A 26,946-nucleotide genomic window follows, 5' to 3' on the forward strand; every position below is an offset into this window, starting at 1 on the left:
TATTTGGCAAAGAAACTTACATGAAGAAAGATGTTTATAATAATGGTTATTATGCATGCATTTATGCATAAATGCTCATGCATTTTTTTAAATGTTCATGTTGAACCAAAACTAAGTCTGGTAGAAACTTCAGAGTTTAAGATGAAACAAAATTAAGATTAGAAAAATGAGAAACAGTGATAAACTAGAATTGACAGGTTTGTCCATCCTCAGTTGAGTTATAGCCTGCAGTAAAGCAGATGGGCAGTTTGTTGTATGTCCAAGTCCCAGTGTTTCAAACCATTGGCACCTAGAGAAGCCTTTTTAGAGGGTTTCCTGGTTGCCTCTTAACGCAGTCCAGGCCTGTGATGGATCTCTCTGAATCATCCAACTAGGAGAAAGTTAATGAGTCCCAAAGAGAAAGAGCTTTTCTTGTTCGGTTATGGCTTGGTTCATTGACTGGAACACATCTGCTCTACCAAATCAAGTGTGTGTGGAAGGGTTTTTGAGGGTGAGGAGAAAAGGAGATATATGTAGAACAACAACATGCAGTGGGTAGCTGTTTTAAAGTGAGAAACAACATATTTGGTTCATTACATGACATATAACATTATCTGGCAAAGAGACATAGAAGAAGCAGTGGGAGAGAAATGTTTAAAAACTACTGCTCAGATGATCTGGCAACCCACCTTGTTAGAAAGCAAGTTCAGTAAGCTGACATTCTACATTTTGAGAAATAGATAAATGAAGGTGGAATCATTCTAGCTGCATTTATGGCAGGGCATCATTTTCTCCTAAGTATGATAAAGGAGCTTCTATAGCTTTTTCAGAACATTTTCAAAGACTACGTTTAAGCAAACAAAACACCTCTGAATTAAGTAACTGGGATAAACAACATACTTAATACCCTAACCAAAAAAAGTCGCTCTGTAAGTCAAAGCAGTGATGACTTTGTGATGTAAACATGTGTATGTGCTCCCCAAGACAGGAGAGAGAATTCTATTTTACAAGGAGGGTTGTGTTGCTATTGTATGTGTGTGTCTGTTTTAACAGCTCCTGGAATTTGTTGAACTTTTATTTATTTTATTTATTTATTAAAACATTTTTATGCCGCCCCATTCGCCGAAGCCTCGGGGCGGCTTACAACAATAAATTAATATAAACATTAAAAATCCAAAAAATACAATATAAAATAAGCCGGCCTGGCCAGATAAAATCAGTTAATACTAACAGTTAAAATACCGCTTAAATAAAAAGGTTTTCGCCTGGCGCCGAAAAGCAAATAACGACGGCGCCAGGCGGACCTCTCTGGGGAGCGTGTTCCATAAGTTGGGCGCCACCTCAGAGAAAGCCCTCCTCCGAGTAGCCACCCTCCTAATTTCCTTCCCGGAGGGTTCCCGGAGAAGGGCCTCTCCCGCTGATCTCAAGGGGCGGCTGGGCATATATGGACGTAAGCGCTCCTTCAGGTAACTTTTGCTTGTAGTTTATTGAAATTTGAGCTTTGTCATTTGTCCATGCAGCTTTCCAGTACATTTTAAAGCTCTCTCTCTCTCTTTTTTTTTTTTTTTTTTTTGGGGGGGGGTTGTTCCCTGCTGAAGAAATTATTTCAGCTCCATAGAAAATGATTCAGAAATCCTGAATTTTACTGCAGCTAAGATTTGGCAGTGCTGTGCCTACCAAAAATCAAAAGCTAGCTGCAAAGAGAGGTAACCATGACCATTGTAACACAGATCTTACTTCATAGCTCCATATGTGATCTACCAGCCCCATCTCTCCAGTTTCTAAGCATTTAAAGCATTGCTCTGCCAATGCAGCTAAAGCCATCTTTATCATACCTAAATGTAGAGGTGGGACTGGGGCCAAGAGCTCATGGCCTACGCCAGACCTTCAAAATAGCCCAGCCTCATAGGTGTTCTGCTGGGAGCAGCAGGGAGTCAACTCTGCAGCACAATTTGATTTGGTGATCCAGTTATTTATTATCTGGGAGGATGGGCATTGGGGGTGTAACTTTGACTGGTGTGCCAAGGAAATAAAGAGAGAGCCAGTGTGTATAGTGGTTAAAAGAGCAGGACTGGGACTCAGGAAATCTGGGTTCTAACCCCTGCTCTGCTATGGAGCCAACTGAGTAACTTTGGGCCAGTCACAGACTCTACCCAACCTACTTCACAGGGTTGTTGTTTTGGGTATAAGCTTGAGAAGAGGAGAATCATGTAAGCTGCCTTTGGTTCCTTGAAGGGAAACAAAGCAGGATATAAATTGAACAAATAAATAAAAGTAAAAACACATAGTCAGGATATCTAGTCTACCAACTAGTGGATAGCTGATCTACCTGTTGAGAAACAAGAAGGAAAAACCTGCTGTACAAATTTCTCAAAAGTCATGTCTTTCCAACCTAAAAGGCCTTGCTACCATTTCATCACCACGTCTGCCAGAAATGGCAGTTTTTATCTGATGCTGGTTACATACCTCTGCGTGTGTGTGTGTGTGTGTGTGTGCGCGCGCGCACGCTCCCCGGAAGAATTCCTGCCGCCATCTGTGGTTTGGCTACTTAATCATGCAGACTGTGCAAGCCCAGTAAATGTAAATTAACCCATAGCTGAACTTGATTTGAATTAAGAAAATATTAAACGATGTCTTGGTTGAAGTCAGGATTGCATAAACATCTGAGAACGCTGAACCTAGTAATGTTGAGCTTCCTAAATAGCTAATTTTGTGTTCTGGTGGCATCACTAAAGGTGTAATCCTATGGCCTGTGACTTCAATGTAGCCTCTAAACTCAGAGGCTTATGTGCATCCTATACCCGGAACAAGGTGTGGCAGCATGATCCCCGCTACTGCCACATCTTACACCAGGTTTTTTAATCTAGACAACCCCTTTCTGCCATCCAGATTTAGTGCCAGGGATGAGGTGGGAAAGGAGGTTGGGACCCAGAGGGGAACTGGTATACGTCCCCTCCCTCCCCCTGCCACATCCCTTTCACCTCCTCCAAAACCCAGTTGCAACCTCAGACAGGGAGAACCAGCGTGATTCTTTCCATGCCAGCTGCAAGGGGCATGGAGCAGGGTCCAGCCTTTTCATCCCACACCCCCAGATGCTGGTGGAAAGCACATGGCTGTGCCCTAACATGATCTAGTAATGGCTGCAACAGCCTCTCTCTCACTCTGTCCCACATGTGGGACTGATGCTGAGAGGGAGGATTGCCTGAGGCTTCCTGGTGAATTTATGACAGGTGAAATTCACAGTGTGCACTAGTACTGAACAGTAGAAACTCACGTCTTCAGAAATAGTCTGCATACCGCTCAAGCCTACATTTTAGCTTACATGAGTTCACCACGGATGGCAATTCTGAAGTAGCAAGCCTTGCAGAAGGATGCTGGAGAAAGGGCAGGGGTATCTTATTATAAGCCACTTTGCTTTTAGGCTCATAAATGTCTCAGACAGGCATAGGTTTGCACAGATACATTGATGACTCTACTTCCAGAGGTATTGGCATAGTGCAACTTACTAATTTGGCATCACCGTAAATCAGCAGTCCCTGGCGAAGTGGCAGTGCAACTTTTATTTTGGTTATTCCAAATCAAAGATGTAGCCTGCAAGATGGAATTTTTTTAAACAGTGGTGTCGGTAGCCATCACCTTCAAGCTGTTTAAATAAAGGAGACATGGTGCATTCGATACACCAATCAAGACTGCAAGTGCAGAGGATTCAACACAGAGTTCCAGTTCTTATTAATGAAATAAATCCCCTTAACCCTAATGGAGTTCCTAAGATAGGCCAGGAGAGTAAATCCAAAAAGCAGAAGATTTTAAAGAGAGAGGGAGAGAGAGAGATTTCAAAATCTGCAAACCACATTTGTTCTGCTTGAACATGAATTACATATCACCAGCCTGCCTACATAACCTTACCATTTATTTGTCAGATAAGTATCTACCTGTGACCTTGCTAATTCACATGGCCCAGTCATATCCCTGTCTTTACCCTGTGTGCATCTTTGCTGGGAAACCTTTCTTCTCCTTCTGTGTGTCAGAATAAGGGACAAGATATTGCCATACTGTCACGGGAAGATGAAAGGATCTGCAGCTGCAGCCAGGTGTCCAAGGGGGGAAAAGCCTTTGATTTCTCTCCTCCCTGCCTCCTCCCCAGGTCTTTCTCCACCAGCACGACAGATGAGGACACATCCCATTCTCCCCTGCATGCTGCTACTTGTCATCTTGAATCTAGGCTGGATCACACTTAGCAAGGCTCTGAGGAAGGCTTTTGTGAGGCAGCTTACACACACACACACACACACACACAGAGCTGAATACAGATCTTCTGAAATTGGAGGGCCATTTGAAGATACAATGCAAGTGGAGCCATGGATTCTAGTCGACTCCTAGCACAAACGCAAACAATTGTTGGTGTCGATTCTGTGAATATTACATACACCGAATAATACTTCTAGTGAGGTAGAATTCACTTGCTCCCACAGTATGCATTCCTTAACTTCACTAAAAATAATGAGAACAATGTGCCCTGTTTAGAAGTCAGCATTGCAGACTGCTATAAATTCAGTTGTTTGCTTTCTATAGCAGCACACATTTTTCATGTGCAAACCCTGGGTGGTCTGATTGTGTTAAAACCTTCAAATTAAGAGTGGAAACAGTTTATTTCTGAACTATTATAAATGAAATCCCATTTGTTGTGCGAAGAAATATCTGAACTTGTTTGAGATGGGCTTGGGTCATAAAATTTATTGTTTTGCATTTTCAAGCCTTTGTTTTTGGTCCCCTTCCAGTCTTTGCCTCTCAGCTGCTTCTGTTGATAACCCCTTAATCTCTTTAGTTGTGACACCATAATCTGCTGGCCTGGAGGAAGAATGGGAAAATAGAATGAAAGTGCGGCAAATGCTACCCCACCCAGCTATATTAAAGAAGCATTTTGGATATTTGTTCCCATTTTTCAAATGTAAACATAACACCTGTTTTGCACATCTAAGAGTATAAACAAAAGGTTAATTGCATTTCTTCCTATACTCTGTATTCTTATAACCAAATTTCTTGCCATCTGGAGGTAATTGACAACAGGAAACAGAGTCGCTATTTTACCTAATCTGTATCTGTGATGGGCAGATTTCCCTTTGCAGTGACCTTCACTCTAAGTCAATCATTCTTCAGTGATGTTCTTGAACACAAATACCCCTCTTCTCTCCTGCCTTCTCACAGATACTCCAGCAAGGATTAAAGCTGATCTTGCTTGGAAATGTTTCAGGGAATTAAAAAAAAGATCAGTTGTGCCTGTTGGGTATAATTATATCATAACATACATTATGTGAGATAACCTCCCCACCCACAAATGATATACAGGAACAAATAATGGAATTATTCTGGAATGCTTTAAAACCAGATGGATCAATGTGAAAAATGCCATTCACGTATACTTCAACAATAGGCAACATACGTACTGCACAAGTTTGCCTGTTGGCAATAGGTTCCAGTTCTCAATTATTATTTTAAAGTATTATTACCATGTTTAAATTATAACCTTTGTTTTAATTGGGGATTTTATCTCCTGGGGCAAAAAATCTCTACTATATTTAACAGGACAGATGGGCCAATAAATTGTATAAGCCACCATAAAATGCATGTTTCTTGCAACTTTGTTATTCCATTGTCCAATGATCTTTCAAAGGGTCATGTAATAAAGGTGATATTAGGTTCCTCTGAAGACTGTTTTTGAATCCTATTGGAACCCTTTCTTCTCAGTACTTGTTCTTTTGTGTGTGTGATACCCCTTTAGTTTCTCAATTTGTTTTTTCTCCATTGTTGGTGTTTCACATACAGCACATACTTCTCTGCAGCTCTTGTAATGCTCTTGACTTTTATATGTTACTGTTGAACATCTCCATTTAGCTAAAATTATTCACATTCTATTTCTTCTCTCTGTTTAGTTGAACTAATGAGGTTGTAAAGTGAGAGAGGGCCTATTACTTGTCCCTCGTAGGAAATGGTTCCATCTACATGATAGTGTGCCATTCATCAAAACATTTTGTTTAGCAACTTACAGGCAGTTATCATTCCCCAAAATGAGGTTCTTATCGGTATCTACTGGTGTTTCTTTGTAAATCCTGTGAGAAGTTATATTAAAGGTTTTGCGGAAAACAGATACAGCTCTTGTACTGCATCACCTTCACCCGCTGATTTTTTCCTGAAGTTTTGCTTTGGAGCTGTGGACAGAACAGCCAATGGAGTTGGGTGAACAGTCTGTAATGAATAGAATGCAGCCTATTTGACATGCTAATTTCTGTGAACATTTTATCAGTACTACACTGTATCATAAGAGATGTCACTAGTCTGGTCTTTTTCACTTGGCTCCATGGACACCTCATGATGGAGAAACATATCTCTCTCTCAAAGGCTCTGCCAAAAGAGATGATGGGAGGCAGAAGCTTAGCAGTAGCTTCTTTCGTGAGATAAATTGGAGCTGCTGCATAGAGGATTTCATTGGGACCCCACTGCAGGTAGTGGTGAAAGTGTTAAACTACCTCTTCTTCTGTCTCTGCCTGGCCCACTTTCACTCATACATCCATCCACACTCAGACATACCTGCCAGTTTGGAAGAAAATATAGACTTGTGCAATGCGGAACCATTTGCTTGAGAACATGGATAATTTAGCCCAAAGAGTCCTAATTCTGTATTAAGGAATAAATCTCGTCTTTTAGGTTTTTTCAGAATAGCTGAAAAGCAGAATCCTATGCCTGTTTAGATGAAAAAAGGCCTACAGTTCCCAGTATACCTCTGCCAGCTCAGAATTTCTAAAGAAAGATCATGTTTTAATCCTGCTGGTTCAGTGCTAAAGCATGATGGTCTTTGCTGGCCCATTTTCACTACAGCTTGCCTTTTCTTTGCCTTCCTTGTTGCTTCCAGGGGTTATCCTGCTACTTTTGGATAAATTGCGCAAGATGAAATGGGAGCAGATGTGGAGGCTCACGGCTGAAAGAGAGCTAATGAGCATGCTCTCCACCTCATTGGCTGACCAGGTAAGTGTGTAGCTCCAAGATAATAGCATAAAGATTGCTGTTGAGGGTAAGGGGTGGAGGGAGAGACAGAGAACTTTGACACAACACAAACTTTCCCAGCCAGTGCTGTTTCTTTGCCGTAGGGTTTCCCCTGAAAGCATGCTGGAGAATGCATGCATGGGAATGGTGCATCAGCTTACCTGGGATAAGCAGATTAACACTAAATACATGAACCACATTCTTTAATGACTAATTAATTTATTAAAATACTAGAAATGAATTTTAAGCCCAACATGCTTTGTTAGGCTCAGGTGATATTCAGTGAATATTCTCAAAATGACAACTTTACATGTCTGGCTTCTTTGGTTCATTGATTAAATATCTACATATTAGTATGCCATGTTATCCGTTATTCACCTCGTTTCTTAAAACAGCTTATAGGTATATTTAAGAAAAACAGATCACAGTCAAATGACAGCAGGTCTACAATTTTTAAAAATCCAGAGAGAGATTTCCATATTAAAATCCAGTCTTCATGGAAAGCTTCCTGACAAAGCAGTGAGCAGCAAAGGGCCTGATGCACTCCGTCACGCAAAACATTCCATGCATTATGAGTAATACGATGGATAATACCGAGCCCAGTGCCCACATATCTTCGAGGAAGGAAAGCTGCATGTGGCAGAAGGCATGCCTAGTAGCAGCTGTGATTTCACACCTCCCTCATCCTCTGCCATGACCCCAAACAACTCTGTGTCTTTTTATGGTGTTGCTGCGAGATGCATTCTGGGGGTGGCCCTCCCACCACTTGGAATGCTTCTACTCTGGGGGAATGTGAGCAGCTGTGTTGCTACAGGAACAAGAGGAAAAGGAAGAAACAAACAAGGGGACAGAAAATTCAGAAGCTGCCATACAATGGCAATTTCCCCTGAAAGGTTCAAGAACTTTTTCACTCCAGGTGCCCATAGATGCAACGGATTAGCTGGATCCATTTCAATTGAGGTTCATGCTGGGTTTTGCCATGGTAAAGGCTTTGGTGGCCTATATGATGACTGTGCCAGGAAAGGGACTGGGGAGTATGACCCTGTTGAAACTTCTGGATCTCTCAGTGCCTTTCAGTACTATCAACTGTGGTATCCTTCTAGGGCAACTCTTTGAATTTGGAGTGGGGAAATATTGTGTTATAGTGTTTCTACTCCTACCTGGAAGACCAACTCAGAAGGTGGTGCTTGGGGAATATTATTCAACACCCTGGATTTTCCAGGATGGAATTCCTCAGAGGTCTCCCATACTATTTAACATCCATATGGAACTTCCGACTGGGTCACCCAGGAGTGGGAGTGTGTTGTTATTAGTATGCCAGTGAGACACAGCTCTGTTTCTCCTTTTTATCTTCATCAGTTGAGGTTGTGGATCTGCCTAGCTACAGTAATGAATGGGATGACAGCTAATAAACTGAAGCTCAATCCAGGCAAGACTGAGATGCTGTCAGTGGGTGGTTCCTCTGACTGAATGGAGGGCATTCAGCCTGTTGTGGATGGGGTTCCACTTGCCTTGAAGGAGAAGTCTTCTAGCTTAAGGGAGTTTCTTTGATCCACCTTTGTCACTTGAGGCAAAGGTGGCCTCAGTGCCATAGAGTACTTTTTACCAGCTTTGATTGGTGGCCCAGCTATACCTCTGTCTGAACTGGGATGGCCTGATTTCAGTAACGCACACTCTGTTAATCTCTAATTTAGATTACTACAGTGCACTCTAAAAGGGGATTCCCTTGAAGACTGTTCAGAAGCTGTAGCTTATACAAAATGTTGTGGCCAGATTATTAACTGGGATCCATAGGTCTGAACATATAAGACCAGTTCTGGTCCACTTGCTTTGCTGCTTATATACATCTGAGCCCAGTTCAAATCCAAAGTGTTACAGGTGTTAATTTTATAGGTCCTGTAGGTTTTATAGGTCTTGGAACCACAAAAATTGGCAGAGCACCTCTTCCAAACTCAATCTACCCAGAACCTATGGTCAACATCCAGAGTCTTTTCTGAATGCCTAGTGCAAGGAGACTCAAAAGGCAACAACTGGGGGAGAGTCTTTTCACAGGTGGCCTCCATCTATGGAATGAGCTCCCTGGTACCAACCTTGTCATCTCTTTTAGAGCCAAATTAAGATGGCCCAAGACATCTAAAGATATATATGGATGTTCAAAGACTTGAGGGGATTATGCATTGAGCGGGTGTTTTGCACTTCATCTTCATCATATGTTTACTCTTCATCATATGTTGCTTTAGGTGCTTTTGTTTTTATATTCATATTTAGAGAACATTTTCTGATATTATATTGTTTTTAATGAACTGTTGTAAATCAGCTAGAGAGCTTTTGAGTGGTATAAAAAATAAATAATAGCAATAACAAACAGCAAGCTTCTTAAAAAGTATTTTAAAAATATATAACATTCAGCTAAAGAATTAAAATAGGACTTACTAAGTTTTAAGCATTTTGAGATAATGTTGATGATTTATCCATGCAACTTTCAATGAACATATTCACATTTCGCTACTGCTGCACATGTTGCTTTTTTCTCTTTTCTTTGTGTACACTTCTCCTTTTCAGTGACACATTTAGTTTTCTTCCTTTGAAACATAAGGCTTCAGGCTTCCAGATTGCCTGGAAATGCTATTTCCTTCTCTACTGGTTTTGCCATTTTTAGTTCAACAAACAGCCATTATGATTTCATCTGACTCCAGCTATTGCAGTCACTCCCTCTCCTCCGTCCCTGCCATTCAATCGGAGCACCTCGCAGACATTAAGGGTATTATCCTCATAGCAGAGCTGGGAGTTAGAGAAGACTCATTACCCCCATTTCTCAGAAGGGATGCAGGGATGTGGAGCGATTAATGTTCTGATTCAAAACCCATCAAAGTCCATTTTAAAACTCCTGCCAAGTCTGGCTGCAATTCCAAAATCATGTCCTCCAGAGGACCACTAAGACTTCTCCAGAATGTCTGTGGTGTCAGGAGCACAGCCTTCCTTTGGCCTTATTTGATCAAAAGAGGTTATGTTAAAGCCAGGACTTCAAGACAAGAGAATCTGTCTTCTAGCTTTCCTTTTTGATGATTGATATTTGAACTGTACTGAACCAGTGCCTGGCCGAGGTAATGGGCTGAATGAAGGCCAACAAACTGAAGCTCAATCCAGACAAGATGGAGCTCCTGTTGGTAGGTCGGTCTTCGGGGTGGGGACCTCGACCTTGTCCTGGATGGGATTGCACTTCCTCTTAAGGACAGGGTCTGCAGCTTGGGAGTGCTCCTTGACCCACAGCTATCTTTGGAAGCTCAAGTAACAGCGGTGGCAAGGAGCGCTTTCCTTCTGCTGCGGCTGATCCATCAGCTGCGTCCCTACCTGGAGAACGATTGCCTGGCAACAGTGACACACGCATTGGTTACTAGACTTCTGTAACCCGCTCTATGTGGGGATGCCCTTGAAGACGGTCCGGATACTTCAGATGGTGCAAAATAGAGCTGCCAGGTTGCTGACGGGGACTGGGTGTTGTGCTCACATGAGTCCAGTTCTCTGTCAGCTTCACTGGCTCCCCATTGAAGTCCGGGCCCAATTCAAGGTGCTGGGTATCACCTATAAAGCCCTTAACAGCTTGGGACCTGGTTACCTAAAGGAGCGCTTACATCCATATATGCCCTCCCGCTCCTTGAGATCAGTGGCAGAGGCCCTTCTCCGGGAACCCTCCATGAAAGATATTAGGAGGGTGAGTACCCAGAGGAGGGCTTTCTCTGCGGTGGCACCCAATCTATGGAATGGGCTCCCCAGAGAGGTCTGCCTGGCGCCGTCGTTATTTGTTTTTTTTGGCGCCAGGCCAAGACCTTTTTATTTAAACATCATTTTAATTGTTGACTTTATTTATTGATTTTAACAATTTTTTGCCAGGATTTCTCTAATTTTATATAATTGTATCAATTGTATTTATTTATGGTTTGGAAGCCGCCCCAAGGCTTATGCAAATGAGGTGGCATATAAGTTCTCCAAATAAATAAATAAATAAATAAATATTGTTTATTTAAGTCTTATTTATACCATCCACTACTGACATCTTGGGATGGCTTGACAGTAGACATAATAGAGCAAAATAAAACACAGCATCCTAATTAGCGATAAAACCCATATTAAAATGACAATCAAACCTTTAAATATTGGGACAATAAAAAGGTTTTAGCCTGGCACCAAAAAGAATAAAGTGATGGCACCAGGCAAACCTCTCTGGCAAGCTTATTCTATAACTGGAGTGTCACCACAAAGAAGGCCCTTCTCCAGGTAACCAGCCTCCTAATCTCCATCAAAGAGGACTCCCAGAAAAGGACCTCTGCCCCAGATCTTAAGGAGCAGGCAGGCACATACGGAAGGAGACACTCCTTCAGGTAACCAGGTCCTAAGCCATTTTGGACTTTATAGGTCATCACCAACACCTTGAATTGGACCCAGACTTCAATTGGTAGCCATTGTAGGTGGTAAAGGGCTGGAGTTATGTGTTCATACCTGCTGGTCCCTGTTAACAACCTGGCAGCTCTATTCTGAACCAGTTGAAGTATTCAGGCCATCTTCAAGTGCATGTCCACGTAGAGCATGTTACAATAGTCCAGTCGGGAAGTTACCACTGCATGGGTTACCATTGCCAGGCACTGCTCATCCAGATAGGGGCGCAGTTGATAAGTCAGCAAAAGCTGAAGGAAAGCACTCCTCGCCACAGCCATCACCTGGAATTCCAGGGACAGCTCTAGGTTGAAGAACAGTCCCAAACAGGACTAGTTAGCACAATATCCTGCATGATACATGAGTGAAACTTGTGCTTTTTCTTAAGATTGGACACTCTATAAACAAGAGTTTGGCACTTTTACTTATTTTTCCAGCTCTGCTAACAGCCACCAGAATTCCATTCCTGTCATTTCCTGCAACTTCATCAACAACAGCTCTTTAAGCCAAATTAAGTATCTGCCTGTGTGATGGAATGGACTAGAATCCTAAAGCTGGCCCTTGGAAATAAGCTAGAACTCTTATATCTCGAACAGAACAGTTTAGTGGCTCTAACAGAAGGGATCTCTGCTGACCTGTCTGGTCCTGAAAATGAGTGTTTTAGTTTTGTCTTGTGGCAGTGGGTCAAACTGGGGCAGCATCCTTCCTGGAAGCATAGCAGCATAGGATACTATCCAGGGATTCTATGAAAATATGCTGCTTGCTTGCTTGCTTATTTATTTGTTTCTATACTGCTCAATAGCCAAGGCTCTCTGGGCAGTTTACAGCAATGCATAACATACAATACAGAATACAACCAGATTGAAAAATCATTAAAATATTACCATACCAAAATTTAAAACAGTATAAAAATTTGCAAAATAGCGTATACAAGTTAAGTCCAGTTTGTGTAGCTAGCAAAGCTCTAGTAAAATAATGGCGTACCTGTGGTAGAGGACAGCTTTAACCTGGGACCAAAAGGATATTAAAGTTGTTGCCAAGATCCTGTTCCAAAAGTGGGCAACCACCACTGGAAAACCCTTCTCCTTGCTGCCACCAGTTCGTGATTGTAGCATCCATGTAGGTTGCACTTGGGAGAGGTACTCCATCAAGTATTGCGGTCCCGAGCCACGCAGGATTTTACAGGTTAAAAGTAGCACCGTGAATTGGATTTAGAAGCTTAGATTCATACATTTCTAAATCCGTGCCTATATTTTGCTCTTTAAACAGCATCTCTCTACCTTGGACATGTCTTCCTTTCCATCATTCTCTCTGATGAACATTTTTTCTAGTTCAGGACTGATTTCTTCTGCTTTGCATGGCATGCATGAAACGGTTGAATGCATTTGTGAGAAAATGTAAAATGTTTGCAAATCATATCCTTTTAATTGCCTATACCTATTCAATGTGCTGAGGATCACCTTTAAAGTTCTGAATGGCCCAGGATCCAATCACTGTACTATATCCTTCCATACCATCCTGCCTGTGAATTAATACCTCCAAAGGGACATTCCTCCATTTGCCATCACTGAGAGACGTGCATTTTACAGCTACAAAAGGGGCAGCTTTGCAGTGGCTCCCTGACTTTGAAAATATATGTGGCTAGGACTGAATATATACTCTTTGGGTACCAAATTAAAACTTCACTAGTTGGTTAGATGTTACCTTGAAGCTCTTGAAAAGATAAAATTTATTTTATTTGATTGATTTATATGCCGCCCAATTAGCCATAGGCTCTCTGGGCAGCTTACAGAAAATTGCATATTCATCTTCAGTCTAAATTTATTTCAGCCTGATTATTATTGCTTTGATACTGATTTAGGATTTTTATGCCTCTTGTTATTTAAAATGTTGTACTGCTGCATTTTCATAATCATTTCTACACCACCCTGGAAATGTTTGCAATGACAGTGCAGTATCAAAAAGTATAAAATAGATAAAGGGTATCATGCTTGTAGCTAGACATATGTTCAGAGAAAATATGACGGGGGAGCATATTCTACTTTATTTTATATTCTCAGCTTCTCTTGGAAACCCGACTGTCAAATGTGAGCTCTTTGAATCAATAACAAAGCTTCGTTTCTAACCCACAAGTCAGCTGTCAGGTGACAATACTTTTATCCAAAGTCTGACTCTGAACCTAGCTTTGCAGTTCTGATAAAACATGTGACGTCCTGCTCTTCTACTTGGTTTCTGTTGTTATCAATGAAGGACTACAGACAGTCCAGAAGTTGCGATGGATTTCTACAAAGTGACAATCCTCTCCTCTCTTGTCTGCCAGGATATCTTCAATGCCGTCATCAAACAGAACCCCTTTCTTGTGTACCAGCTTCCCTGTTTTTGGAATGTGCAACTGTCAGACCACACCCGCTCTGAACAGTGCTATCGGGATGTGTCTGATCTTAAGGTAAGGTTGACCTAACCTGCTTCCTAGTAGCAAGTTAACCCTATGTGTACTTAGGGAGAAGGAAGCAAATTACAGGGATGTCTCTTTGAAGCAGTATCAAGTAACCCTGTGTACTGTGCTTATTTTAATTCACTACGAAGGGAACACAAAGAATGGAATCCTTTTTTGTACATTTGCAGACACATGCAAATATAGATAATGGATCCTCGAAACCAATATAATGAAGACAGATGCTACAGTGCCGAAACTATATTTTCTCTGCTCCACATGTCTGTGACATAAAGCACCAGGGATGTTTCCTGCACAAACATCAGAAAACAAAATGCCCATTTTAATTATTGCAAATCACACTCTAACTTAATTTGCAGAGAAAAATGCAACTAACGGCATCCAAACGCTATGCAGCATTAATAGTTTATATTTAAAACTTTTATGGCTTTTTACATTTTAACACACATTTCTATGCAAGTTTCATTCTGAAGCAAGGCCCCCTGTGTTCAGTGGAGCTTCCTCCCAGATAAGTATGCATAGCATTACAGCCCTACTTGCTTAACAGTGGCTGCAATGACAGAGCCTCTCTTGATCCTGTTACCACCTTCAGCCTATCCAGGTGGATGGATCACACCTATTGCATGTAACCCTAATGGGCATGGCAACAGAGCCAGGAGGGCAAACGCTGCAGGTGTGGGTGCCATATTCAGTCCCCAGAACTCCAACATGAGCTGCAGTCCACAGGGTGCCCCCCCCCACAAAAAAAAAAAAAAACCCCTACCAGAAATCTCCAGTTTACCATTGACATTTGGAGGAAAACCACAATAGAGCATCACAGTGGTTAAATTTAGCTTCTTTGTCAGGTAAATAGAAGCTTCTTAGCATTCTGTAGCAGCTGTGTAGGGCTCAGAGGGACAAAGTTAACTTGCAAACAAGCTAAAGATGGGCATTGGGCTCTCAATACCTGCTATAGACATCATTTCCACTTTTTTTATTTTGGAAGAACAAGGGCAGAGAGGGCTGCATGCAGCATGTGGGCCACATGCTGCCTAGCCCGTTATATATTTAGCAGAAATCATTAATGTTGCTTTGTGCTTTAGTGCTAGCTAGATCTCAGACCTGTGTGCAGGCATTTCCCCCAGCCAGCAGAAGGATGGTGCATGAAACAGGTCTTTCCACATATCGAAAAGAAATGCTGTATAATGCAAACCATCGTTGAACAGTGTGTGGCGTGGTGGTGGGAGTGCTGGACTGGGACTGGGGAGATCCGGGCTATTATCCAGGCTTGGCCATAAAGCTCACTGGCCGGTTGCTAACTTTCAGCCTAACCTTGGAGAACCATGTTAGCTGCTTGAGTTCCTTGCCAGAAGGAAAAGGATGGGATAGAACTATAACAAATAAAATAATTAAAATTCCGTGAACAAACCTACAATCATCTTCCCCCAACACACACACACACTCCTGTACAGGATGCTCCTGTACACAGGCTAACCCATAGGTGCTTCTACGTGTAAAGTAAATGCTGAAAGAGTGTCCTCCTCCTTTTATTCTTTTGGTAGTGAGTAGGGAGGGAGTCAGAGTCCAGTTCTCCTGGCTTTTGCCACCAGCAAAGGGCATAGCTACAGCTCCTCCATCCTAGTTTCAATACAGGGAATGGTTAGAAAAGGTAATTCTTAACTTTGAAGTGTGTGCCAGAGTTCTGTGTTGATAGAATTCATGTTAACTTATAATCCATTTCTGAGACAGAAGGATACAGTGCAAAACTATTAATTCTTAAGCCATAATTCATTTTGACCATTTTAATTGTTGATGCTTAAGCCATGAATCTCTGAGCATACTCACAACATTTTTTAAAAATTCACCTGTTGAATAAAACAGGCATCATCACTGTATATATAGTCCCTAGGGGGAGAAATGTGGCTGATATATTTGATACGAGATAGATTTTAAAATTAAAATAAAAACCTGAAATTAGGTAGTTCCAATGACATTTAAAATGAATTGTACAATACAGCGTATTTGGCACATTCTGTATTTCATACTGAATAAAACTGGAGTGAAGAATAATGTAGCAGAAACCTCCAAGGGCTGGAAGAGAAAAAGATGAATGGTACATGTTGGTGTTAGAGTATTAAGAAGGATGGTGTGAGAAGAAGGTAACACAAAAGGAGATTTTAAATTCCAAGCTATGCTGGACCAGGCCTTAGTATTTCTCAAATCAAATAGCACCAAATTCATCCTATCAAACAGAAAAGGTGCCAATTTAATTCCATCTAATCCCCAAATTGCTGGGATTGAAGGACTTGTCATTACACGGACTCAATGTTATCCTTCAGACATAAGAAGTCCCTATAAATGGCTACTTCGCACCTTTGTATGTACCACAGGTGAGAAGTCTGTTCTTGCCTGATGTCCCCAGTTGGAAGGATGGACTTCTGTCAGCAGGGTGCATTAGTGGACTGTGGGCCTGTAGCACTCAGGGTCACAGCTGCACTGTAGCTGGAAAGATTTACGAAGGGGAATGCACCCCATATGTATTAAACGGAGAATAACTGTGATGGATGTGTGCCTTTCCCCATAACTTACTGCTGCTTCTTTTACTGCCTGGGCAGGTTTGCTTGTTTCCTCAAATCAGTAAAGCTCATCCCAAGCATTTGATTCAAGGTGCTCTCTTTGAATGGAGTCTCCTCACATGTGAGGAAACATTTAATAGATCACAAGCGAGACGAGATAAAGATAATTATGGTTGTCTGTTAATTTTCAGTGAACAACCATCCAAATAAAACTAGTAAATTAGAATTCATCTTCCCATCTGGAGATTTTGTTTGTGTTTTTGCCATACCTTAGAAGCAGATTCTAAAACAACTTAGGGTTGATTGATATCTTCTTCATAAACATATGTCATCAAATCCTCCCTTCTGTTTCTGCTAACGTCCAGAAGAAGCAAGTAGGCTTCCTTCCCTAGCAACCAGCCCTACTGCCAGCAGCTGGAGAAAGCTTTTGAAGCAGGCTCTCCCACCTCACCATACCCAGACCTCTAGGCAAGGGTACTTGCTTCCATTCCCATTTCTTCTAACATCAGTTGCCCATCTTTGACTTTTACTCATTGCCCAATTTCTTCTCAAAGCAGGATAAGACATTATCCTCAATGTGAAGCTTTCACCAAAGCTGCCCCTCATTCTTCTCCATCGTATTTGCCCACACTGAATTTGCATCTTCATCATATTATCCATTGTATTTGCCCACATGATAGCCCATTTCTGGCATCTTCACTCTAATACCACCACCATGCAATTACCTTGGTGTGTGGGGAGGGGTAAGCAACTGCTGGAGGCCTGAGAACCATGTTCCGTCACCCAGACTCTCCCCTCTACTGGCCACACTGGGAGGGAATGTCATCATCATTTTAGAACTTTATAGAGTGCACCATTGGAGGGGGGTATATAAAAATGTGGGGGTGGCAGCAGGAGCTGCATTCATCTCACAGCTCTTGATGCCAACCTCTGATGTGTGGGGAAGAGCTGGGACAAGGTCTGTGTATTCCCAGTGCCAAATTTGTTCCCTATTTTGGGAAGAAAACATCTGCAGCAGAGAGCCAGTTCTATTCATGAAGTCTCCCAATGGGATTTAGAATCCTAATTTTGCAGGGTTTTTAATTGTATAGGGAGCCTTCATGAGCATGAGCCTTGCTGCTGTATACATCAGTCTTATGAACTTGTGGAAGGCCATCAGAGACATAGTGGTGAGGTCAGTGGTAATCACATGGGAGGAGAATGTTGATATCATTACATCTTTGACACACAACTGTCTCTGTTTCACAACATTCTTTGTAGAGGCACAGGAATGCACATTATGATGCAAGTAAATATGCTAAACATTACCAGAGGAGGGGAGTAGGCTGCTGCTTTAGGAGTGCCCTTATCTCATGTCTGGATAGTAGTGGCTTTGGAGAGTGTTCAGCGACTTCCAGTACTCTTTCTCCTAGTTCCTAGCACCTTGGGGGCAAGAGATGTTGAGATGCTCTAGAATTCATGCTACATAGATTTCTATAAGACAGATGTGCCCCTCAGATATTTTGGACTACAACTCCCATAATCTTTGATAGTTGGCCCATTGGCTGAGGCTGGTGGGGGTTCTGGTACAAAGCATCAGGGGGGTATTTAGGCTGCACATGGTAAGGATAAATTGGTGTGGGTGTGCAATAAAGTTCAATTCCCAATGCTCCTGGATGTGCAGGGATGCCTTTCAAGGCCTCTGTTTTCAGTGCTAAGGCATGCACTTACAAACCTCCACACAAATGAGAACCTTGCCTTATCTGGGTTTGCAGTCATGGGGAAGTTTGTAAATGAGTTCTGTTAAAAGCACTTGCAACTGCTCTGCAGATCTTCATGCTCAATGCAGAAAGATTTACAGAGGATCCCAGTGTGTGAGGTGTTGGGGGCCTGCAAGGGGGCCTTTAGTGTTAAAGATGCACAGAGCAGAGCTGCATGATACAAGGGATGCTATTTAATCTTGAGCACCACTCAAGTCAGCAAGATTGACTTTGAATGCATGGATAGAGAATGCATTCAGATTAGACCCTTTCCCTTTCAAGGAATAAATGTGGCTTTCCCCGTGTTGAGAACTTTCAGTTACGGCACTTTGACGAAGACCATACAGCAACTGAATCCTACACAACAAGTTAATGAATTGTGATTTCCCCTACAATGCATTGTGACCTCACTGAATGAGTCAGGCAGTAGAATTTGCTGGTTGTCAAGGATACAAAATAGATAGTTTGGACATTGAAAATCATGGAAGAAGACATGGTTTTCTTTGGAGTGAAAAAAATAGTTCAGTAGACATTCATTTCATCATTTGTGTTTTTGAAACAAAAAGAAATCCCCACCCCCACCCCCAGATACATCATCTGGTTTTTGCCATCACTTTGAACATAATCTGTGTTGAACCAACAGATGCTTGGATTGTGATCCTAATCAGAGCTCTTCTTATGAAAAATGAACTAGCTGGATATGAGTCATCCTGTCTTCCTCAGCCATACTTTCCAAACTGGAACAGCCCTGTGAAACTTGTCTGCTAATATTTGCATTATTTCAGGGCCTTAACCTAAAAGAGTCATTTCAGATTCCCCTCAAAGAGTTTTCACCTGCTGTATCTCTTGCTAGTCCAATTGCAAATCAAGGCTGAGCTGACTCATTTCATTGGTGCCCTGGAGCCCAGGGAAAGAATCGTGGCAGCTAAAAAGAACTGTCATGAAATAATATTCATTCGTGGCCATGAGCTGCCATCTTGAACCACCTTCTTGGCTTGTCATGCCTCTGATTTATATACAGGAGGCTCCCTTCTGCTTGCATTATTGTATGCAAGTTCTCTTCCTCAGAAAGGGTGTAGGAGACGGAGTGGTCTCTCTACACTGGGCAGGCTACTCCTTGTAGGCTTTCCCATCTGGGAGATGACACTCCTCCACCTTCACTGAGGCCTGTATTTACAGAATACAGAAGGCTTGGACCATCTGCATCTGCTTCTCCTCCCCACACTAAGGGCCACCCTAGACATTTACTAGATATACAGCATGCAGTTCAGTATCTTGTGTTGCTTTACTGAAATCATACTGAATTACAGGCATAGGGCAAGGGGAGTGTCTGGCGATCCTTACTGGGAATGTAGCAGAGGCTTTTATCTTCTCCAGTGTGATAGGAACCAAATTCAGTGCACACTGGTACAGCTTGAAACATAAGTTCCCAAGGGCATCAATGGGAAGGTTTTTCTATAAGAACTCTAGCCATGCATGGAGCAGGCTGACTGTGGTTTTCAATCACGCTGGGAAGTTTGCATCTGTGCCCTATTTATGTCTACGTGTGCTACAGGAAAATACCTCCATAAAACTGGTGACATTCTGGTAGTAGAAGCCCTTGAAATTAGGGATATGGAAAGAGGTGGTTAATGCTCATTTTTGAGCAGTTTCACCTGCAGAGAGAGTGGCATGATAAGGCAGCATCAGTATTGTAGCCTCCCCCTGGTGCAACTTGTGTCACTGTAGTAAGTTTGTGTGGATCCCAGAACTGTACGGTATGGGCCCTCACACTCCTGCAGAGTGGGGTGGTGACTGGGAGGGACAGACTGTCAGCCTTGCCCTTTCCAAAGAGATTGTGTCATAGGGCAGGTTTCCATGAAAGAGATCTTTGAGCAAGGATACACAGCATCAGCCAGACCTCTCACTGGAGGTCCAGTCCCATACCCCCAGCAGAGTGGGAGATGATGCCTCATCTGGCAATCCCATAATATTCTGGAGATGGATATGGGGATTAGATAAAGGTTTACATGACAAGTAGACTCTGTCATATAGATTGACATCAGCTGTAATACGAATGCACTGTAACTAGTGTTGTACAACAGTGTACATACAATAGAAAATACAGTATATTTATTTCAGTCTATGGAAAAGTTGACATTTTAGGTCATTCAGAAACTCACCCTTAAATTTTAACCCAAAAAGAATATGTGCATATTCTCAGATAAAACCTAAGAAAAAACTGCAACAGTATTGTAAAAGGCCACCTTATTTTCTCAAATTAAGTAGTATGTGACCTTTAAGTACTATTTACCCTTTAAGGCATTTAACATGAAAAATACAAATACAAATTAGCCCTGCTTTTGGCTTTCCTGAAAAGCAAAGCTATCTGGAAAGAGTTTAAAGTGCAACACACACACCTGTAAGGTTGCAGCTTTGCCCATGCATGCAGCCATAGAAAGAATGGCCTGGGCTGGGCTTGAGGTTAGGCAAGGCTGAACACCCCAGCCAGGGCTCACTCACACGAACCCCCTAAAGTGGCTCTTTTCTTCACCACTGCAGCCTGCTTGTTCTTTTGCTTTGGCCCAGGCACTGGTGATGGTGGGAAGGGGGAACCACAGCTGCCACTGCCTGCTTTGTCACTGGCTCACTGCCTGTCAAGCAAGAAGGTGGTGAGGAGTGATGAAGAAAGGATGAGGAGCAATAACAGAAGGCAGAGAGAAGGAAATTGACAGGCTTGATGAAGGTGTCCTGCTCAGGCTGCTCAACAACCTAGAGCCAGCATGGAAAATAGAGATGGGCAAAAGAGTATTTCCAGACCATGCCAGAATGCATCCTAGGTCAGCCAGTCAAAAGGCATTATGTGCCTGTTCTGTGTTCTACTCCTTCATTAATTTTTTTTCTGGTAAAAAGGAGGACAGACAGACAAGAAAGAGTGGGACAGCATGTGGTGTCACCTAGATGCCCGGTCAGGAGCTGAGGTTCCTCCTTCACACATTCAAAAACTACAGACCTTTTCCTTGCAAAGCATTCTTTATTAACCAAAAGCAGAAACACCCAGAAAATCTCTGAACATACACACAGTGGTTTGTTGAACCCAATCTAGTATTCACCTCCAGGAACTCTCCTTATGAGCATGCCTGGCTCTCCATAAACCAGGAGGGTCCTTTTGAAAATGACCATGCCTCATTGCTGCACACTGGTCCTCTAATTAGGCTGCGTTCCTCTACTGATGGTGCATCATGGGGGCAAGAGGTTGTGTCTGAGAGACTTCCCTGCTCCAAGCCCCCTCCAAAGTCTATCTGCCCACCTGGGGAGTCTGGCCTTGAGATAAGCATTTCTGCTTCTCTTATTTTAGTGTCTCAGGATGGCTCAAATTCCCAGGCCATCTTCTGTTCCTTTCCACCATTTCCTTCAGATTCTGATTCTTTTGGACACCACCCAGTAGCCCTTGAGAAAGTGTGCCCAAAGCAGCCCCTTTCTCACTCCCAACGTTCCCCGATAAAATAGTGTGAATGAAACGGGGCAAATGTTTAATAAAAGCCTCCTCTGAAAGCACCCCTGGTTTTACTTTCCACTCACATTCCTTCAGAATCCATTCCATCCTATCTTCATATTAAATTTCACATATGTTTTCACAATCTATACCCTTCAGTTTAAAATAGGCAATCTGTTAACATTTTAGTTTCTGAGCCAGTATCTATTGAGACAGCTGAGGATACACGATAACTGAAGAATATGTGCACTGCCACCCACGAAGTAGCCCAAGCCGTATGAGCTGTGTCTGTTCAGTTAAATATGTGGGTCAAATGCAATCCTCAAGCATTGTTTGAACAAGAATTGTTTGTATGGTTTCTAGATCTATGAAACTGTCGATTTGCCTACCAGAGAAGATAGCACTACTTCAGAAGTAGGGTAACTGAGGCCTGCAGGCATTTGGACTATAGATATTCCATTTTATTTATTTATTTATTTATTAAAACATTTCTATGCCGCCCCATTCACCGAAGCCTCGGGGCGGCTCACAACATAAATTAAAATACAAGAAATAACAATATAAAATAAGACGCCCTGGCCAGATAAAATAAGCAAATAATATTAACAATTAAAATGACGCTTAAATAAAAAGGTCTTTGCCTGGCGCCAAAAAACAAATAACGACAGCGCCAGGCGGACCTCTCTGGGGAGCCCATTCCATAAGTTGGGTGCCACTGCAGAGAAAGCCCTCCTCCGAATACCTACCCTCCTAATTTCTTTCACGGAGGGTTCCCGGAGAAGGGCCTCTCCCGCAGATCTCAAGGGGCAGGCGGGCGTATATGGATGTAAGGGCTCCTTCAGGTAACCAGGACCCAAGCTGTTTAGGGCTTTATAGGTCATCACCAACACCTTGAATTGGGCCCGGACTTCAATGGGAAGCCAGTGAAGCTGATGAAGGACTGGAGTCATGTGAACATAACGCCCAGTCCCCGTCAGCAACCTGGCAGCTCTATTTTGAACCAATTGAAGTATCCAGACCGTCTTCAAGGGTAGCCCCACATAGAGTGCGTTACAGAAGTCAAGGCGGGAAGTCACCAGCGCGTGTGTCACTGTCACCGGCAGTCATACTCCAGGTAGGGGCGCAGCTGCTGAATCAGCCGAAGCTGAAGGAAAGCGCTCCTCGCCACTGCTGTCACCTGAGCTTCCAATGAAAGCTCCGGGTCGAGGAGCACTCCCAGGCTGCAGACCTTGTCCCTAAGAGGGAGTGCAACCTCATTCAGGACTAAGTTCAATTCACCCTCTCCGAAGCCCGATCCGCCAACCAACAGGACCTCCGTCTTGTCTGGATTGAGCTTCAGTTTATTGGCCCTCATCCAGCCCATTACCTCGGCCAAGCACCGGTTCAGTACAGCTACTGCCTCACCTGGATTGGTGGAAAACGAGAGGTTGAGCTGGGTATCATCAGTGTACTGATGATTCCGCAGCTCACACCTCCTGATGACCTCTCCCAGCGGTTTTATGTAGATGTTGAACAGCAAAGGGGACAAAATGGACCCCTGCGGTACCCCATGGCATAGCTGCCATGGTGCAGAGCCATAGTCCCCCAGCACCACCTTCTGAAACCGGCCATTGAGATAGGAGCGGAACCACTGCAAAGCAGTGCCTCCGACCCCCAATCCCGCTAGCCTATCCAGAAGGATACCATGGTCGATGGTAGGTCCAGGAGAACCAACAGGGACGCACTCCCCCTGTCATCGTACAGGGCGACCAAGGCAGATTCAGTACCATACCCGGGTCTGAAGCCAGACTGAAATGGGTCCAGATAATCAGTTTCATTCCAATGGTCAGCAATTATGGGAGTTGCATCCAAATCAACTGAAGGTTACCAGGTGGTCTACTGCTCCTCTAATCCATATTTGAGCATTTATGTATAAAAAGGGTTATGAGATCAAGACAGAAAGATTAAGTTAAAATTCAAATGTGGCTTGTTGAGCTTCAAATGCTTAGACATATCATTGACTTCAGTGGTATTAGGATGTAATTATGTGTATTGGTTTCCAATAAGCTGCTGTCCTGCAACCCATTGAGTTGTAGATAAATGCATCTGGGAATTGGGAGATACCCTTGCATTGCACTTGAGTTCAACCCAAGAACCTGTGAGGTGGTATATTTAATAAATGTACAAGTATTTCTTCCATTCTTCATGTAACCCATTCAAAGTTACAAAGATTAAACAGGAGTGTGTGCCAAGATTCAAAGAACCACAAAGCTAACTCCATAAAGCTAACTCCACAAAGAACCACAAAGCTAGTTTGGACTTCTGTTTCTTATATGGCAGAAAGGTCTAATATTGAAATAAATTTGAAAAAAATCTGGGTAGACACAGACCCTTGGGATTACTCAAAATAGCCTTTTGGATCCCAGTGGTTGAAGTCAACCTACATATTCTGCAAGTCCATCTCTACCCAAGGGAATAGACTGCCTTTCCTAGCTATCTTTCTGTGAACAGATCACTTGCTCTATCTTGTTCCAACTCAACACACCAAGCACTGAATGATTCTGCAGCAGCTGTGTTATCCTGACTTTTTTCTTCATGTATCCTGTAACTTTACTAGTGCTAGGTCACAAATTGTGTTTGTAGAAGCTGGTATCTTTTGTTTATATTTTGCCATATTGAATGAAATACTGGAATGGGTTAACTTGGGATCAGCTTTTTAAATTATATAAAATATATCACATCTAAATACTATGCTTCTGTTGGGTTTGTTTCCTCCTGTCCTTTAACCATGCTCACCTCGGAGTATCCATTATAGAAAAAATAAATTTGGATACTAATCAGTTCCATTCACATTTCCTTTAACATGTTCCAGGCTCTTTTGACATCTGTTCACATGCAGACTCCTGAGATACAACTCAGCTCTGATCAAATCATAAACAGCAAGTCCTTGATGCTCATTCACTTTTGGATGTGCAAATAAATTTCAATTTTCAGCTGCCTGGGTAATTGATGAACAGAGTTGCCTAGGCTCAAAGTTGCCATGATCCATCCACAGGTCTGAGAGGCCATGGTTCCACTGCTTATCTCTGACAGAATTTGGACCTCATGTTTACAGAGACCATCCTTGGTCCTCAAGGATATGCATTACTCCATCACTCTCCAGCAGTACTGAAGCCAAACTTACAGAGTCACACTGTCAGCATATTTTTTATTAGCAGTGATGCTGATATCACCTGCCAACCCATCAGAATTTTCTCTTCCCTTTGAGCTGAGCTTCTAGAGGAGCGGGGGTGGAGGATAGAATTTCCCAGTGATGATCTGCCATTCCCTTTTGTTATGCAAAGTGTTTTGGGGGTACCTTGACCTTGATTGGGTCATGAAGATCCATTAGGTTTAAAAAAGACCTGCTCAGGCTAGAGATAAAAACTGCTAGAACTAGTTGGTTGATATAGAGCAACAGAGCTGACTATGGGGATCATCATGATGAGTGTTTACCCTTCAAAATGCATCACTGTTCCCCAGGCTTCAAATCAAACCTATCTGTTGTAGTTTCAAGTTCAGGAAGAAGGGTCCTAGCTCTACCCTGTAGATGCAAAACAATGAGGGCTCATGCAGACCTTTATTTTAATAACATCATTCTCACATACTTTAATGCTGGCTGCTTTGGGCAAGCATAATGGAGACCAGCCAAATGTGTCCAAAGCCCTGAACAAATTAATAGTGCAGCCGTGTGCCTGAGGGTACTGTCCTCTGAAGCAGTCCTCTTTTTGAAGGAGTCTCCTGTTGAAAGAGCTGCCCAGTACAAGTGCATTTAAAGACCCATCAGGAGGAAGAGCAGCCTTGGCGTTGTCTGTCCACCTTGGCAGGCCTTCAGGTCACCAGCTCCTAGACATTCCCACTATGAAGAGATATATGCCCATTTAAAGCATGGTGATTTCTAAATTTGAGTTAGCATATGCCAGTTTTATGCAAATTTGCATCCTTTTGGTAATGCATCTCTTCTTTTTGGCAATGTATGAACAGCCTAGGCACCAAATTACTGGCTGGATTTTTTTTTTTTTTTGGCAGAAGTAAAGTCTAGTGGGTTCAAGTAACAGGAAATTGCTCATTCAGAAGACTGATTTTAGGAAAGATACTTTGTGCATAATTAGCAAATGACAAGTGATACAATTCAGAATTCCAGATTGAGAATTTGTGGTGGGCAGACAAGATGTGCAGAGGAAGTTTCAAGAGAAAATCATTGTGAAGTTTGGAAGGCAACAGCCAACAATGATAGCTGTTTCCTTACTTTTTCCTTTGTCCATTTTCCTTTTTGCTGTACTGGTTACATACACAACAATAATGATCAATAATCCTATCTTCTGCCATTTAGCCAAAAGCACATCCCTCTAAAAGGCTTTAGCTGGAGTGTAAGGGTTTGTGCTTTTATGGCTCTCATTAACTTATTTTCTGCTTCCACTGAGAATGGCAAGCTCATTTTAGCAATGCTTTTGCACTCTATTTTTTATATTTAATGCAAAGGGCTCAGAAAAGAAAGTCAGTCCAGAGATGACACTTGTTGAAGGATCTGAATATAGTTCACACTGGTAACAAACAATTTCACTATATTTTAACAAAGATGCTGCTGCACTGTAGAGAGAATTCATCTTTTGGAGCTAAAACCTCACATAAACAAAAGGAACACTTTTTATTACAGCCAACTTCTTGTTCTGCGTGTTTGAGGGCTGGTTCTAAACAGTTCAAGGCAATTTGATTAAAGGTGCAATCCTGTGTATGCTTAGTCAAGAAAAAGCCATCGTTGGGAGTTTTTTTTCTGTGTAAACATGTGCAGGATTGCATCCTTATTTGTTTTTTACATGTTCTGCTTGTTTATGTAGTTTGATTTCTCAGCAGTTGAGCTGGTTCTCACTTCATGGTCAGCCCTCTGAAACTCCCCAATGGTTTAGTGTCATTGCCTGAGGAAGATGTTTTTATATTAGCTAAAAGAACTGCCAGAAGGAAGCGTACAAAGCTCTGCAGCCCTGCTTGCTCAGCACTTGACGACCAGGGGAGCAGAAATCATTTGCTGCCTGGAGTGCCTCCTCCCCTATGTGTAATTTCTTTAATGGATCTACAAAGCCTTCTGAATTCCCAGTTTGGAAGAATTCCCAACAAAATCCTCTGTCTTCTTTCCCCCTTGCATGCATGTCTGGATCTCTTTGAAATTCATAGAAGTTAATGCTTGAAACAAAGAATCCATTTATGTCTAAAATGTAATCTCCATAAAATGGATTTGTTCCAATCTGTCACTTTTCG

At 42.4% G+C, this 26,946-nt stretch overlaps 1 protein-coding gene across 1 annotated transcript in view; it reads left to right on the forward strand.

The window, feature by feature from the left end:
* LARGE1 (LARGE xylosyl- and glucuronyltransferase 1) overlaps positions 1-26,946 on the forward strand; it is a 386,604-nt gene that overhangs the window by 310,072 nt on the left and 49,586 nt on the right. Inside the window, exons 8-9 of the mRNA XM_044441252.1 lie at positions 6,887-6,999; positions 13,769-13,894. Coding sequence (XP_044297187.1) covers positions 6,887-6,999; positions 13,769-13,894 — 239 coding nt within the window. The remainder of the gene's footprint in view (positions 1-6,886; positions 7,000-13,768; positions 13,895-26,946) is intronic.

The sequence above is a fragment of the Varanus komodoensis genome, unplaced genomic scaffold (assembly GCF_004798865.1).
Source record: "Varanus komodoensis strain SLA01 unplaced genomic scaffold, ASM479886v1 scaffold39, whole genome shotgun sequence".
NCBI classification, from domain to species: domain Eukaryota; kingdom Metazoa; phylum Chordata; class Lepidosauria; order Squamata; family Varanidae; genus Varanus; species Varanus komodoensis.